At 35.6% G+C, this 18,339-nt stretch overlaps 1 protein-coding gene across 1 annotated transcript in view; it reads right to left on the bottom strand.

Annotated features, from left to right (window-relative positions):
- The window catches only part of ARID2 (AT-rich interaction domain 2), a 171,979-nt gene that overhangs the window by 3,930 nt on the left and 149,710 nt on the right, over positions 1 to 18,339 (bottom strand). Inside the window, exons 17-20 of the mRNA XM_082664949.1 lie at positions 12,141 to 12,279; positions 11,963 to 12,048; positions 9,010 to 9,133; positions 8,829 to 8,920 (exon numbers count right to left, since the gene is read on the bottom strand). Coding sequence (XP_082521075.1) covers positions 8,829 to 8,920; positions 9,010 to 9,133; positions 11,963 to 12,048; positions 12,141 to 12,279 — 441 coding nt within the window. The remainder of the gene's footprint in view (positions 1 to 8,828; positions 8,921 to 9,009; positions 9,134 to 11,962; positions 12,049 to 12,140; positions 12,280 to 18,339) is intronic.

Genomic DNA, 18,339 nt, shown 5'->3' with positions numbered 1-18,339 from the left:
GACTGGTATATGAGTGTTCACTGCAAAATTATTTCAAGTTTGCCTTATGTGTGAAAATTTCCACATTAAATGTTAGAAAAAAAAAATCAGCGCGCATGAGATTACCAAAGAACCCATGCGATTCAGTGCCCTCATTTAAATAACCCTGAGTAAAAGGAACTAGCAGAAAAGGAAGGAGATGAAGACTTCTAAATTTTGAATGAAAAACAATATAAGGAAACAACTTATAGGAACAAAGAAATTCAAAGCCAAAATTTAACACGTGGGGACTGTAGTCATCTTTACCATAGCAAAACAAAGTGAAACAAAAAAAATATGTGAAACTGTTTAAAAAAAATTGAGATTGATGTCTAATAAGTTGGGCACCTTTTCATACATTTTTTGGCTGTTAGGGTATCTGCTTTTGTAATTTCCATATGTACATACTCCACACACCCAAAAGAATGGCTAAAATTAAATATTAAAATTACAATAGCAAATGTTGGCAAGTATGTGGAGCAACTGAGACTCTCTCATAACATTGCTGGAGGGAGTGTAAATTGACAAAACCACTTTGGAACTGTTTGGCGTTATGTACTAAAATAAAGCACCAATGAAATCACCAATCCTTCATAAAAGCTCAACAGAAATATGTACATATACGGCCAAAAAATGTTCATGGCAGCATTATTCTTAATAGTCCCAAACTGGAAACAACCCATATGTCCATCAAAAATAGAATGGAGGGCTTCCCTGGTGGTGCAGTGGTTGAGAGTCCGCCTGCTGATGCAGGGGACATGGGTTTGTGCCCCGGTCCAGGAAGATCCCACATGCTGTGGAACAGCTAGGCCCGCGAGCCATGGCTGCTGAGCCTGCGCGTCCAGAGCCTGTGCTCCGCAACAGGAGAGGCCCACATACCGCAAAAAAAAAAAAAAAAAAAAAAAAAAGAATGGAAAAAGTAAATTTGAGTATATTCATACGACAGAATTTTATACTGCTATATATACACAGTACTACTTCATGCAACGTGAAAGAATTTCACAATGTTGAGAAAAAAAAACTAGCACAAGAAAAAATATACTATATGATTTTACTTATATAAAGTTCAAAATCAAGTGAAGTTAATCTATGGTGTTACAGATCAGGACAGTAGTCCCACAGACAAGGACGGGGTAAAGACTGGGGTCACTCGGAGGGACTCCGTGGAAGTGGTGTTGATCAATTTCGTAACTTGGATGGTTGGTTATGCGGTGGTTCACCTTGTGACAGTTCATTGAGCTTCACACTTCTGTTGTTTTTTACTTTTCTTTAGGCATGATTTACTTCAAAAGTTTATTTAACAAATTTTTAAATGAACTATAAAATGTCTACATTGTCTTTCTGGAAAAGAAAAAATAGCCATAAAAAACTCGATTTAAAAATAACCTACTAAGTGGAATCAAATTATTTCCCCTCTATAATCAATGAACATTGTGACAAAGCAAAAAGCCTTTACTTTCAAAAGCTTAAATGAAATCATATTTTCCAAACTGATGAACAGTCACATGTTAAAAAGTATTCTTTCTTTTATTTTTATGTCACATGGATAAAACTAGAAAGACTACATTTCAATCACTAGGATGATTTTAAAGTAACCATTTCATTTTTGATATAAATTAATATTTTTTATTTTAAAGGTTTTAAAGAATTAAATAAGCACTCACTAGATAAAAAATGAAATATGCCTTTTTTGTTGTATAAAATGATATTCTTTCAATTTCAAATTTCAAAAGTTCCTTTATCTTTTTGATATGTTTAACAAAGGATAAACATTGTGTCACTTTAATGCACTTAATAGATAAGACATAATTTGTAAGTAGCATTAGTGAAAACAATTTAAGACACAAATCAGCTTTTAGGAAAATAGCAGAGTTTGATGCAAGTTTATCTCCTTTCCCTCCCAAAATGAATGAAAGAAATTTATTTTCTGGAGGAACTAAACCAGAAAGGGTTAGGACTTACAGAGACATAGACTGCGTGAAGGAAAGTGAACGTACTCGACCCCAGTGAGGTCCTCCTGCCCACCCCACTCCCAATTCTGTTTCCACAGTGCACGCCCTCACGGACTCTCCTTCAAGTTGCCCACTTCTAAAGGCAAGGAAATCAAAGATTCTTCCCTGGAGAAACAATCTCTACGAAGACTGACGTCTGAGGGGCTTCTAGGAAACAAACTGGTTCGTCGGGGGTCACCCTAAAATGGCAATCACTAGTGACACGTGGGGGTCATGCACCCAGAGCTTCCAACTAGCTAGCAGGTATTTCATTCTTAAAATATCACACAAAGCCCCAAATCCTCAGACATTTCAAGTAATTTCGAGTACACAGCAACCATACTAGGAGCAGAAGAAACTTCAAAAATACTGGCATTAATATCCTGAGAGAGAGATGAGCAAGCACTGTATTCAACCTATGAATAGGATGTTATAAAAATAGCAACAACTGACAACTTAAAAAGAGCTCTTAGAATTTAAAGCATGGCAGATGAAGTAAAAATGCAGTAGATTTGATGATAAAGTCAAGGAAGTTTCTAGAAAACAGATTAAACAGACAAAATTGAAAGCTAAGAAAGAAAAGAAAGTTAGAGGATCACTCTACAAGGGTCTAGCATCCAAAAAAACCCAGAAGTTCTAGAAATGGGAACAGACAATGGATAGCAGGGAATTATAAAAAGAAACATTTGAGAAAGTTTCCCATTACTTAAAGACATGAATCTCTTGATTGAAAGGATCCACTGAAATGAAATGCCCACTTCAATGACAGCAACAATAAAAAACACCCACAACAAGACACAGCATTCATGAAATTTCAGAATAACAGAAATCGGAAAAAAAAAAAAAGACCCTAACAACTTCTGGAGGGTGGGGGTGGGGGGGAATAGATCTCATACAAAGGAATGGGAATCAGAATGTCACTGGACTTGTCAACAGCAAAGCTGCATGCTAGAAGACATTAGAGCAATGTCCTCAGATTTTTAAAGGAAAGTGATTTTTCAATCTAGAAGTCTATATCTAACCAAACTATCAAGACTAAGGGTAGACTAAAAACATTTTCAGACAGGTTGGGCCTTGAAATTATTGGAGGATGTACCTTACTACAATGAAGGAGGAACTCAAGTAAAAGAAGTAAGTAGGATTCAAGAAAAAGGTTTCAACGTAGAAGGAATTCCCAAGGACAGCTGTGCACCAGGCCTACAAAGTAAGCTGTCTAGACTACCAAGGCCAGCTTCCAAGGGGGAAAAAATGTAGAACTGATAGAGGTTTAACAACTGTGTTTTTTAGATAGCTTATACATAGGCTTGAAAGATACTGATTGAAATATATGGGAAAATCAGCATTAGGCCCATTAAAAGCTAATGAAGAAGCAAGACAATCATTAACCCTGCAAAAACAAAGAGAGAAAAAGAAATGTAAAACAGGAGCACGGGGCTCAGCATCAAACAACACAACAACATCTGATTTAAGATGTAACAATATTATGAGGAAATGAAAAGCGTAAGGAAGAGAGGTTTTAACAGTGTTCAATAGAAAGAGAGTCAACAGGTAAAGTGTAAAATAGGTAAATTAGGAAACAGTAACATAAACATGTTATTTAGAAACATGGAGGCAAACACCAGAAAAATTAGCTCAACTTGTTGAAAGCTCTTCCTTGGATGTGGGCAGGAAGGGTGAAGTAGGGGACTATATAGTTTGTTATAAACTTTACCATTTAATTAAAAAAATTTTGTAACAGCTTTATTGAGACATAATTCATCTACCACACAATTCACCTGTTTAAAGTGTATAATTCAGTGGTCTTTAGTATAGTAACAGAATTGTGCAACCATCACGACAATCAATTTTAGAATATTTTCATCATCCCCCAAAAGAAGCCAAATACTCATTAGTAGCCACTCTGCATTTCCCCAAATCCCTCCTTTGTTCTTGTTTTTAGTTTTAAATTGTGGTAAAGTATACATAATACAAAATTTACTACTTTAACCATCTTTAAGTGTGCAGTTCAGGGGCATGAAGTACATCGACACTGCTGTGCAACCATCACCACCATCCATCGCCAGCACTTTTTCATCTTCCCACAACCAACAAGAACGCCCCCACTGCCTCACTCCCCCAACCCCCTGCTGGGGGCTGTTACACTGTTCTACTTTCTAGGTACCTCATTTAAGTGGAATCATACAATATTTGTCATTTTGTGCCTGGCTTATTTCACTTAACACAATGTCTTCAAGGTTTATCCATGTTGTAGAATGTATCAGAATTTCATTCTTTTTTAAAGGCTGAGTAATATTCCATTGCATATACACACACATTTTAGTTATCCATTCCTCTGTTGATGGACTGGTGGGATGCTTCTACCTTTTGGCTACTGTGAATAATGCTGCCATGAAAATGGTGCATAAATATCTGTTCAACTCCCTGCTTTAAATTCCTTTGTGTATATATCCAAAAGGTAGAATGAAATGTTTCATTTTTTGACGAATCGCCACACTCTTTTCCACAGTGGCCGTGCCATTTTATATTTCCATCAGCAACACACAAGGGTTCCAATTTTTCCACATTCTTGCCAACACTTAATTGTTTTCGATTTTTTGTTTGTTTGTTTTTAATAATAGCCATTCTAATGGGTTTGAAGTAGTACTTCATTGTGGTTTTGATTTGCATTTTCCTAATGATTAGTAATGTTGAACATCTTTTCATATGCTTATTGGCCATTTATTTATCTTCTTTGGAGATATTTCTATTCAAGTCCTCTGCCCATTTTTGATTTGGTTTGTTTTCTTTTTGTTGTTGAGTTTTAGGAGTTCTTTATATAGTCTGAATATTAACCCCTTTATCAGATATTTGATTTGTAATTCTTTTCTCCCATTCTGTTGAATGTCTTTTTATTCTATTGATAGTGTCCTCTGATGCACAAATTTCTGATTTTGATGAAATTCAATTTACATTTTCTTTTGTTGCCTGTGCCATTGGTGTCATATCCAAGAAACCACTGTCAAATTCAATGTCATGAAGCTTTTTCTAAGAGTTTTATAGTTTTAGCTCTTACTTTTAGGTCTTTGATGCATTTTGGGTTAATTTTTGCATATGGTGTTAGGTAAGGGTTCAACTTCATTCTTTTGCATGTGAATTTCCAGTTTTCCCAACTCCATTTGTTGAAAAGACTATCTTTTCCTCATTGAATAGAGAATTGGCATCCTTATTGAAAATCATTTGACCACATATGCAAGGACCACATATGTCTGGGCTCTCCATTCTGTTTCCTTGGTTAATATGTCTGTCTTTATGTCACTAAAGACAGTACACTGTTTTGATTACTATAGCTTTGCAGTGAAATTTGAAATCAGAAAGTATGAGTCCTCTAACTTTGTTCTCCCTTTTCCAGATAGTTTTGCTATTCAAGGTTCCTTGAGATTCCATATGAATTTTAGAATATTTCTATTTCTGCAAAAATGTCACTGAAATTTTGATAGGGGTTGCATTGAATCTGTAGATTGCTTTGGGTAGTATTGACATCTAAGCTATATTAAGTCTTCCAATCCATGAACAAAGGATGTCTTTCCATTTATTTACATCTTCTTTAATTTCTTTCAGCAGTGTTTTATAGTTCTCAATGTACAAATCTTCCACCTCCTTGGTTAATGTGATTATTTTATTCTTTTGATTTATTGTAAATAGAACTGTTCATTTCTTTTTCAGATTGTTCATTATTAGTGAAAGTATCATTTGATTTTTAAATAAGACCCATGTGTTACACTGACAAAAGGTATACATCAAAAAGAGGAGAAACATATTGCAGTTCTCCAAAGCTCAAGTTTAGTCATAAAGGAGATAAACTGCATTTTAAAAGTTTACATTATTTTTATTTATTTATTTATTTTCTGCGGTACGCAGGCCTCTCACTGTTGTGGCCTCTCCCGTCGCGGAGCACAGGCTCCGGACGCGCAGGCTCAGCGGCCATGGCTCATGGACCCAGCCGCTCCGCAGCATGTGGGATCTTCCCGGACCGGGGCACGAACCCGTGTCCCCTGCATCGGCAGGCGGACTCTCAACCACTGCGCCACCAGGGGAGCACAAAAGTTTACATTATTCAATCAGATTCTGAACTTAAAATTTTAAAAAATGCTGACATTTCATACTCTTCAGTATACTGTACTGTAAGAATGAAAGTAAATTTCCATATATCTTCCTGTTGACCTGTAATTTTCTTATTGCAAATAGAATTTGCTTTAGTTAAAAAAAAAAAATCGCACCCGTTAACTTACTCCACCAGAGACGAGGAAGTATATCAACAAAGAATTATCTTTTGCAATACCTGATTTCCTATACTTTTTTCTTCACATATGTTTTGCCAGATTCTGTCAGTACTCCTGCTCTAGCAAAACTCCTCATTACTGGAGATATTCGATAGAGGTTCTACATGGGGATTTCAACCCAGACTGGGAGGGTGAATGGGAAGAATTTAATGGATTGTTTTAATTCTTCTGCTTCTGTTTTTCTAAGATCATAGCACCTGAAGATGCCAAAAGACATCTAGAAGGTTTAGAGTTAAATAAAATAACAAAATCAACAACAAAACACAAACTGTAAGATGAAAACTTTGGTTCAATAATTATATTAGATGTAGCCAAAGTGGCTTTGCTGTAAGCCTAAGAATGTACAATTTGAATGTGAGGGAAAAGTTATAAAATTACTTTTAGAATTCCAACTGTCTACACAAATTCCAGATCAGAACTCTAGGAAAAAATGAATTTTTGAGACCTTCTTCCCTTCCATCTGTCTATCAATCAAATATTTATTGAATCACTGTTATATTTCCAACACTATGCTAGGCACTGAGGACACAAAAACAAAAATAAATATTCAACCCCTGCTTTCACAGATCTCATCATGTAAGGTGGTAACAAAGCAATGTGTGGGGGGCACCTTAGGTCAAGGGTAGGTAGTGAGGGAGATGTCAGGAAAGGAAGAGGTGACCTGGGTTGAGTCTTGAAGGAAGAATAGGAAGTAGGGATTATCTCTGATGTATTGGGCAATTGGGCTACAAAGATTAATCAGAGAATCTGTAGTTAGGTCAGTAGTGGAAAAAAGCCACATAAATAACTACTTACAAAACAGTAAGATGAAACGTTATAAGACAGACATGTTACAAAAATAGAGAAGAACAAACTCAGCGAGGAAGGGGAACACAGCATAGGAAAAGCAGCACACAGAAGCCAACGTCTGAGCTGAATCACGGGGGCTTGCAGATACTAAATGGGCCACAACACAGGGAGGACAGTATAGCACTGAAACAAATGTACAAAAGTGAGACACGAAAGACGTCTTGCATGGTTGGAATCTGCATGTGGTTTAGTTTGGCTAAAACTGAAATGTAGCAAAAGGAGGGGTGAGGAGGAAAATACAGTGAGAAAGGAAGGAAGAACTCACGCATGAAGCTGGGAGATGCTCGTGACAAAACCTTCATATTTCTTCTTTTTTCCCTGAAAAACTATGCTTGTTTTTCATTTGAGTGTTAAGAATTTTTCTTATTCCTCTGTGGGAATACTTGATACACTAAATATAGTAAATTTGTCATTAAAAATACTTTTTAAAAACTTTAGTTTTAAGTTTTATTCATCATTAATTTGCAGAAGCTTTAAAGTTTGATATAGTTAAATTAATTGTTTTTTTTTTTTGTAATCGATGGCACTGTTTTTATGTTTGGAAAGTCCAGTTGGAAGGTTACTACAAGAAATATCATTAAAGACCTAACACAAGGTAAAATGGGGGGAGGAGAACCAAGGTAGATTCGATTAATAGTATGTGGGAGGAGAGAGACTAGGAGAAAAAAATCACTATCTGGAAGGCAAGATGCATCAGAGGACACCTTCCCAATGAAGGAGCCTGAGTTGGGTCAGCTGAAGATGGAGGACGAATAATATTAGAATATTAGCTTCAAGCTTCAAGGGAGACAAGGGAGGCAAATCCACATTTGCTCTCTCTAGGGTTAGAGTTATTGTTTCCAGTTGCTATAGATCTACAAAATCCTAAGTTTTCTCTTAAGTTCATTAAAATGTAACTTTTAAAACTTCAGAGTATTATAGTGAATCTCAGCACACGTATGGCTTTGATGGTTTCATTAAAACGGTAATTATCAAACTGAATTCCATTCTAATTCCACATGATTCAAGTGAGCAATTCATTTTTCCTCCCAGTAAACTCCTAAGTTTTCTCTTGTAGATCTACTTTTTGCTCTAAATTCTATGACCAGGGCTTCCCTGGTGGCGCAGTGGTTAAGAATCCGCCTGCCAATGCAGGGGACACGGGTTCGAGTCCTGGTCCAGGAAGATCCCACATGCCGCGGAGCAACTAAGCCTGTGCTCCACAGCTACTGAGCCTATGCTCTAGAGCCCGCGAGCCACAACTACTGAGCCTGTGTGTCACAACTACTGAAGCCCGTGTGCCTAGAGCCTGTGCAACGCAACAAGGAGTAGCCCCTACTCGCCGCAACTAGAGAATGCCCGCACGCAGCAATAAAGAACCAATGCAGCCAAAATAAATGAATATAAATAAATAAAATAAACTTAAATTCTATGACCAGCAAGAAATTTAACCTAATGAAACAAGTTAAAAGAAAACCTTTTGGTTGTTTCAACTTCTATTTTTTTGGCTTTTAAGAATCCATGATGGCCTGAGCTTGACATAAGCTTTCGGACATATCCAAAAATTTATGCAAAAACCAGTGAATAAAATGCAGGCATCTAACCTTATTAACTTATGGGTAAAAGTAAAATAATCTAGATTCACTCTGGCTACAGAAAACAGATTACTCACCTGCGACCACATTCTGAATATTTACCAATATTTTTTAATATTAAGGCAGCTGTTAGTCGGATGTGTTTAGTTATTGGTCCCTCTTTTTCATCCTTAAAAAGGAAAAGAAAAGAAAAAGAATAAAGATCTAAATCACACAGCGTGCACACATTTACAGACAAGGCTTTCGAGGCTTACTCACTGTAAAATCTCGAAAGACAAGGTTTCTTGATCCTCTCCTAAGAGCCATAAGGGCAGCACTGGGATGATTCACAATGGCCTTTTGTGCTCTAGGAGTTGAGCTTGTGCCCCCTACAGCTGGCTGCCTAAATTGACCAGAGAGAGAAAGAGATTGTTAACATGATGCAGCAGACAGACTGATAACGAATGACCAACCTGCCAACCCCTAAGGTGGTTACTCTGAAACTCTGGACACAGGGTGAGTAAAAGCTCCCATGGCCCAGCAGTAATATTCACTCTTGTGTCAGCCTAGGCATAAGGGCTCTCGGTATCAAGGAGAAGTTTCAAGTCTTTTATTTTCCGATCTATCAACTTTAGAGCAAACAACAGATGTTCTGGTACAGCCCATATATCAATACAACATAGTATTCAAAGTTGTGAAGTTCACGTCTTTGAATGCAATGTAAAGATGTTAACAAAGACTAGTCTACAATTTGAGCTGCAAATTATTTTTGCTAAACTGTACCTAGGAGTAAAATAATATTACCTGAGAATGTACTGGTATATGTATAGGTCACCCAGGAAAAGATAACCTAATATGATAATAATACAAAATTATGCCAACTATTACACTTCAAACTATTACTATGTTCCATAATTTTTCTTCATTATTCACTAATTTCAATCAATTCTTTCAGTATAGCTCTACTGTCCTTTAGGAAAGATACAGAATGGAGGGACTGCAGAGGTAGATTTTATATAAAATCAGATTTCAAACTACTCTAGGTCTCCTTTGCCAAGCAGAAAAATTGTATCAGTATCTGCTGTATTCTGGTGGGGCAGGAGTGGCGAGAGCACTGGCTCACAGTGAGGAAATCCTATTTCTGACACTGTAACTAGCTGCACGACTTTCAAGTTCAGTTTGCCCCTTTGTGCTTCAGGTTTTGCATCTGTAAAGGGGGGATATTTCTGGCACCTTTTTACATGAGTAAAGTAATTCTGAATATTAAGTTAACATAAAAGCAATCTTTAAATTGTAAACCACTTTTTATCTATATCTACTTATAGATGTCTACAAGTAAGGATATCTATATATGGACACAGATGAAAATTATTATTAGATTTTATGTATAAGTGACAAAGATTTTTGATTGATTGTAACTGATATACCAAATATAGGTTCCTCCAAATTTGAGCAAAATCAAACATACTGCAACATACTCTTATAGGCTACATAATACATAGAAATTAAATACAGTTCACCCTTGAACAACATGAGAGTTAGGGGTACCCACTCTCTCTGCAGTGAAAAATCCGCATATAACTTTACAGTTGGCCCTCCATATCCACAGTTCCACATTTGTGGGTTCAACCAACCACAGATGGTGCAGCACTGCATTATTTACCGTGACAAAAATCCGCATATAAGTAGATCCTCCCAGTTCATATCTGTGTTGTTCGAGGGTCAACTGTACAGTGAAATTTACAGAAAAAGATACTTGGCAGAAAAATGACTTTCTACTGCCTTTAGGGGAAAATCCAAACTCATGATTATGGCTTATGAAACCCTCAGCTATTTACTCCTCATTCTTTGGGTCTCAGTTTGGATGTGCTTTCTACCAGAAAGCCTTCCCTGGTCTCCTAGGTTGGTTTAGGTGGGCTCTCACAGTGTCTTGTGCATATTTTCATTTTAGGACTTATTACACCATATAATAAGAATTACCTATACCTCTCATTGCATCTCCAGACTTGAAAACAGCAAAACATCTTGGTCACGTATACCTCGTGCTATACCTTAGTGCCTAGCACGTGGAATAAATAGTAATGGAGAGAATAAAGTAAACAGTAATGGAATGAATAAAGTATGTAAGCAGCTTCTGTGTTCCTATACTTCTGGTTCTCTGTCTAAAATTTCAACTCTGTGAAGTTACACTATATCTTGTTCTTAGAATTCCCTATGTCTGGCATAATGCCCAGTACACAGCAGTATCTCAATAAATGGTGACAAATTAATTTATTTTCACATTATGAGAATTTAAAATACAGTTGTCCCTTGGTGTCCACGGGGGATTGGGTCCAGGACCCTCTGTGGATACCAAAATCCTGGAACCAATCCCAGGTAGATACCGAGCGATGACTGCATTTGCATATAACCTCCACACATCTTCCTGTGTGCTTTGAATCATCTCTAGACTACTTATACACCCAATACAATGTAAATGCTATGCAAATAGTTGCCAGTGCATGGCAAATTCAAGTTTTGCTTTTTGGAGCTTCCTGAATTTTTTTTTTCCAAGTATTTTTGATCCCTGGTTGGTTGAATCCTCAGATGCCGAACCTGAGGATATGGAGGGCTGACTGTATTTTTCAGGTTACAGAGTTTACAACTAAAGGCCTCAGAAACAGAACAGGAAATACTATGTAAATCTAATAAGGACCTTACAGGGATCTACAGCTAACTCAGAACTTGACTACAAGTATATGTTCATGAAATAATAGGTAAATGAATAACCATAGAGTAAATGTGACATACACAATTTTATATTGGACCCTCACATGCCACCTTGGCCTCTCCTCAGGAGTAGCTGTAAGAATAAATCTCTTTGCCATTATCAAGTACATGTTCAACTACTCTCTCAAAGGACAAAGAACCATATATTTATTTCCAGTTTACAAAGCATTTCTCATATATCATCTGTCATTACTTCCAATGACTTGTCTACAAAGTGGAATCAAAATATTAGAGCTACAAGGTACTTACAGACCATGTGGTCCAGCCAAAATGAGAAGTGATTCCTAGGGCATTTACACCATTTGAACAGGGTCACATACATAGGTGGTTAATGGTAGAGGTGGACTACAACCCAGGTTTCCTGTCTCTCGATATACTAAATTGCCTTTTATTACTAAGTTTTGCCTGGTTTCCTGATTTGTCTTTTTTTATGTGCAACAGGAAGTGAACTCAGATTCCTTACTTGATAGAAGATTTCTGGCTTCCTGCTTGTCCTGGTTCGTCTTGTTTTAATCCTGCAAGCAGGGCATCCTTTGAACAGTGTTTGTCCTTTTTGAGAAAGAGGAAGTAAAAAACATATGCATCAAGATCTTTAACACAACCAAATGAGTTACAAACCAAATAGTATTAAGAAAGTGTACCTGTAAGTGGGTAATGAAAGAAAACCTCTGTCGCTGAAAAGGCTCACAACCTTCCCAAAGACACTGCCCTGGATATACGTCCTTCCCTCCATGTTCAGTTGCTGCATGGTAGAAAACCTGTGAGGGGGTCTGAAACCACCTACAAAAAATAAAAGCAGTAGAAGTTTTCTAACACTTAGATATGTTCTTTAAAATAGAAAACCTGCTCTCCTAATATAAAAGCTCCAGATCAATGTATAGAAATATTAAGCAAAACAGTACAAACAAATTTCAAGTTCATTTCAAAGAATATTTTTTAAATTTCTGCTTATATTTAAAGTCAAATACTCAATTGTTCTGAACACTTCTGGTAATTTGTTTTAAGCCTAGTGTTTCATTCTTAATTCCCTACCTTCAGTGAAGGTCAGTTAAGACTCTCTTGAAAGTAAATAAAATTTCATTTAAAAACACAACAGAACATTATCTTATAAACAAATACCATACTCTTGTACTCTTAGAAGCTGCTCAAGCATTTATCAGATCTCATACTACATATAATAAACTCTCGCACATTCAAGCTAAAAGTCTAAATGCTACACATTTTGGTGACTCTGACGTTTTAGTTGAATTCACATTTTGTATGTCCATCTATGTTTAAGAAGTCATGTCTCTCGTTTCTCCAATATCACCCCCTATTCACTCACAGACCCTGAGGCTTAATAGTAATAATACAAATGCCTGAGTGTATCCGGCCAAGGACAGAAACCTGAAGAAAATCAGATACTATACTCCCTTGTTAATTAGAATACATGGTAATGAAAGAATACTGGAATCCAGACAGCAAAGAATACGTTAAAAGACTTCAATTACTAATTAGTAACTCAAATATTTATACAGTCAATAGCTTTGAAGTTTATGGCAGCTCTCTCAGGATCTAATTTTTTATGGATGTCAGATAAACGTGTCTATATTTGAGCCAATTTTTGATGTGGAGCACATATATAATATTTCAAATTAATATTCCTTCAGGAAATGATAGGCATTTTAAAATAAATTTTAATCAAAAGAATTAAATACTGAATTATAAAAGACAAGGTCAAAAATCATTGTAACTGACATATTTCATACCATTTATATTCATCTATATAAATACTTACCAAAAGTTTATTGTAAAATTATCATGGGTTCAAAGAATTAATATTAGTGTAGTGTGTTAAAGTGTCCACACTACCCAAAGCAATCTACAGAGTCAATGTAATCCCTATCAAAATTCCAATAGCATTTTTCATAGAAATAGAAAAAGCAAGCCTAAAATTTGTATGAAACCACAAAAGACCCCCAAAAGCCAAAGTAATCTTGAGAAACATGAAAAGCTGGAGGCATTATGTGCTGTGATCTCAAGCTATATTACAAAGCTACAGTAATCAAAACAGTATGGTATTGGCATAAAAACAGACACATAGATCAATGAAACAGAACAGAGAGCCCAGAAATAAACCCATATATAGTCAATTAATTTGTGATAAATATATGATAGAAAAAAAGACATTGTCTTCAATAAGCAGTATCGGTAACACTGGATAGCCACATGCAAAAGAATGAAACTGGACTGCTCTCTTATACCATACAAAAAAATTCACTCAGAATGGATTAAAGACTGGAATGTAAGGCCTGAAATCATAGAACGCCTAGAAGAAAACATAGGTGGTAAGCTCCCTGACATAGGCTTCAGCAATGATTTTGTAGATTTGACACCAAAAACAAAGCCGACAATAAGCAAAAATAAATAAGCAAAAATAAACAAGTGGGACCACATCAAACTAAAAAGCTTCTGCAAAGCAAAGGAAACAATCTACAAAATGAAAAGACAATGTACTGGATGGGAGAAAGTATTTACAAATCATATATCTGATAAGGTATTAATATCCAAAATATATAAAGAACTCATACAACTCAGCAGCAAAAACCCAAAAACTAAAAAACGGGTCAAGGTTCTAAATAGACATTTTTCCAAAGAAGACATACAGGTACATGAAAAAATGCTCAACATCACTAATCAAAACCACAAAGAGATATCACCTCACATCTGTGAAGATGACTACTATCAAAAACACAAGAAATAAGAAGTGTTTGTGAGGATATGGAAAAAACAAAACCCCTGCCCCTGTGCACTCTTGGTGAGAATGTAAATTGGTGTGGCCACTGTGGAAAACAATATAGAGGTTTCTCAAAATATTAAAAATAGAACTACCATATGATCCAGCAATTCCTGTTCTGGATATTTATCCAAATAAATGAAGACACTAACTTGAAAAGATATGTGCATCCCCATGTTCACTGCAGCATTATTTATAACAGCCAAGATACAGAAACCACCTAAGTGTCCATTGACAGATGAATGGAAAGAAAATGTGGTACACACACACATATACACACACAGAAATATTAGCCATAAAAAAAGAACAAAATCTTGCCATCTGAGACTACTTGGATGGACCTCAAGGGAATCACGCTAAGTGAAATTTGTCAGACAGAGACAGACAAATACCCTATGACCTCACTTAATATGTGGAAGCTGCAAAAAAGAAAAACAAAACAAGACAAACCCTCCTACTAAGCTCATCGGTAAAGAGAAGAGACTGGTGGTTGTCAGGGGCAGGAGATGGGAGGGCGGAATGTGAAATAGGTGAAGGAAGTCAAAAGGTACAAAATCCTAGTTATAAAATAAATAACTCATGGGGATGTCATTTTTTAAAAAGTTTACCGTGTAACTAAAATAAGTAAGTACATTTTTAGTTTTGGAATTTCTTTTACTTTTCAGTACTCATAATGCGATTTCATTAATATGAAATATATGACTGGAGTGCAACTAACTGTCACAAGAAAACAGTTCTTATTGTACTTTTAAGATTTTACCTAAATACTATTAATTTATTAATTGAAAAGTAAAATTGTTTACACACACACAGACACACAAACCAAAATCCAAATGTACTACTACTTGTCACTAGTCAAAATGGTATCTATTTTTAAACTATTTTGCAATACATTACATGAATCAAGTTTATTTACAATACACAAAATTGATGAATTCACCAGTCACAAGAAAGAAGGACGAAGTTAGTATTTCTTTAGATCAATTTAAATTACTAAATATACAAAACTCTGTGTGTGTGTGGTTTTAAGACAAGAATTTTTAAGTGCTCACTTTACCTGGCCAAGACAGAATCTACTATTTCCCTCTTACCTACTATGTTTCCCTTCATCCTAAGTCTATTTTCTCTTTATTCATCTAACTGTTCGAGTCATACAAACCAGTCTCTGACTGACTATGGTACAAGGTGAAGTTCTAAAATAGTGATGAAGTTGGCTACAGTGATCATATGAGGGTGGAGAGAAGTTAGGGATTCCAAGTCCCCTAAGTGGAATATCTGGATTTAAAATGCTTAAATGTAATTTCAATGCAAAACAGTGAGTTTTCAGAACACTATGGATTTTTCTGAGATGGAGAAGAGTAAGACATGAAGTGGGATGTCACTACTGTTTACAAGTGTGTCTAAACAATCTTCCTACTACCTTTCCATCAACAACCTACCCCAAGTCCCCCAAAACAAACAACATGTTCACTTAAAGAGATGAGAAAAATTCAAAAGAGCAACCAAATGAAAATAAAAATTATCTGTGATCCAATTATCCAGACTGCTAACATTTTGGTATATATGCTTTAAGTCTTCTCTGTGTATATGTGTTTTTTAAACAAAACTGAGTCTGTTTTGTTTTTTTAATTGAAGTATAGTTGATGTACAATGTTGTGTTAGTTTCTGGTGTACAGCAAGTGATTCAGTTATACATATATTTATCCTTCCCCCATGCCCTTTCCCCTTTGGTAAACATAAGTTTGTTTTCTATGTCTGTGAGTCTAAGACTGGGTCTGTTACTGATACAATTTTATATACTGCTGCCACAGTATGGTTATATGGTGCCTTTGCACAAATTTAAAGAACACCTTCCTTAAGATTCTTTACTGCCATCTGCTGAAAAACTGTTGTAATAAATATATAATTTCTGGCATGTACCATCTGAATGGTGCCTCCCCTCCTCCCCACACACAACCACAGGCAGACGAAATGCGCAAATAACATTTCTCTGAAACACATTTTACTTACTGTTAATCTAGCTTCCAGGGTGGCTGAGGGGCTTAAATGTGATGATACGTGTAAAATTATTTAGCAAATAGTATGCCAACAATTAATTATCATCACAATCGTTATTACTAGTAGTAGTCGTTGTAGTGGTGGCACTGGTAACCTTTTTTTTTTAACCTTGCCCACCCGACTAATCATCCACTCTGAGATCTTTCCCACAACTATTCCCAAACTGTCAAGCTTTGATCAATAAAATTTAGCCCACCTCCAAGTTAATGGTCCCGATTAACAAGTGACTCTTACTATTACTCACAACTCATTTTATTAATTTCTGCTCCTAAAAACATTCCCCACAGAAACTGCTCCAAACTTTCACCTTTTGTTAAACACTGAACCTCAATCTTACTATTTTAGAGCTCATCTTCACCTGTATTAGTGTACAGGGACTTTCATCTCTGAAGAAAAAAAAAAGATTACTGAAGGAACTTAAGTTACTCTATTAGAGCTTCCTTAAGTTCCTTTTTCTATATAATAAATCTTCTGTCATTAATCATCTTTCCTTCCCTTGGATATTACCCAGAAGTAGTCACTGTTTTCAGAGTTAACTCCTTCACTTATACACTGGATTCTATTTTGTTCCTTCATAAACTACCCGTTCTTTTGCATCTTCTATCTTTTCCTTTCTACTGAATCTTATACTTAAGTTTAACAATATAAATGCTACTCCAACTAAAAACAATAGAGACAACACTTTTTCTTTGATCCTGTTACTTTCACAAAAGATAGAAACTAGATTTACAGTATTTGACAAAGTGATACAAAATTTAATACCTAATACATTTATTATAGTAACTATATCTGATGCTTTTTTTCTCAGTCATTGGCCATCTTTCAAAGATATATATTATTTTCAATTACATCATCAGTACAATTTATAATGGCTAGTCCCCTGCTCATTACGTAAATAACTGCAGCTAAAGCTCAGGATTAGCTTTTATGCTTTCACTGAAATCCCTTTCAGCCAAATTCCTTTTTTCTTTTATCCTAGTGAAAAGCTGTTTGGTTAAACTAAACAAGTTATTCACAGAAGGCTACTAGGTGCAAGTTTCCTGATTCCAACTCCTCTAAGCAAACAATGAAGGTTAAATCACTTTGTACCAAAACTTTTAAAAGCTAAAAACCATTACTTTATTGGTGTAATCTATACTGTGATTATTATTTTCACTTTTCCTACCGTCAAACACTTCCTTAGGCATCATGAAAACAGAAGTGAAGTAAATGAAGCACACTTTTTCTACTACTTTAAGATTTCATTACTTAAAAGCCTGCAACCTATGCAAGGAGGTAATATATTAATAATATATTTTAAATGTTATGATATTTTAATAATTCACCAATGCAAAAGAACAGTTTAAAAGCAAACATCTGTATCTATGAAGCTAAGGTTGTTTTCTTTGTCTTTAAAACATAACTAAAAGGGCTGAAAATAGCACTTCAGTTCAGGTAGTTTCATTTACAGTTTTCTTAATTGCTCAAGTTCTTGGCAGGCTATTTTTCTTTAATGACCAAAAATTATTCCATATCCCTCTTAATAGCCTTCCTGCTGCAAAAAAAAATTTAATTTGACTTAAAACACATGGGATATATATTTTATAAGAAAATTTTAGTTTAAAAGCAAGGTGTGCATTTAAATGTTAATAAATGCACATAAATGATATATCAAGAAGTCTACACTGCAAATGTATTTTAGGTTTAAAAAAAAGCTATATTATTAGTTGTAGAACAATTACCTTTTACTTCAACCCTTGACATCTAGTTGTTTTACATAGATAATATTCTATGGCAAAAGAAATGTCAAAGGTACACATTATTTGTATTTAAAGATTTTAGTAAAAAGCTGCTAAAACTTGGAGGTGGGGGAAGCCCAAACCAACAACCTTGCTGGGAGACTAAACCCAATTTTATTATATCCAGTTGTTAAAGTTCAAAATATAAAAAAAGACAACTACTGGGAATTCCCTGGCGTTCCAGTGGTTAGGACTCCGAGCTTCCACTGCAGGGTGCACGGACTCGAC

Source organism: Grampus griseus, assembly GCF_964374135.1.
Source record: "Grampus griseus genome assembly, chromosome: 11".
NCBI classification, from domain to species: Eukaryota; Metazoa; Chordata; class Mammalia; order Artiodactyla; family Delphinidae; genus Grampus; species Grampus griseus.
This window is presented reverse-complemented; position numbering and strand designations above follow the sequence as displayed.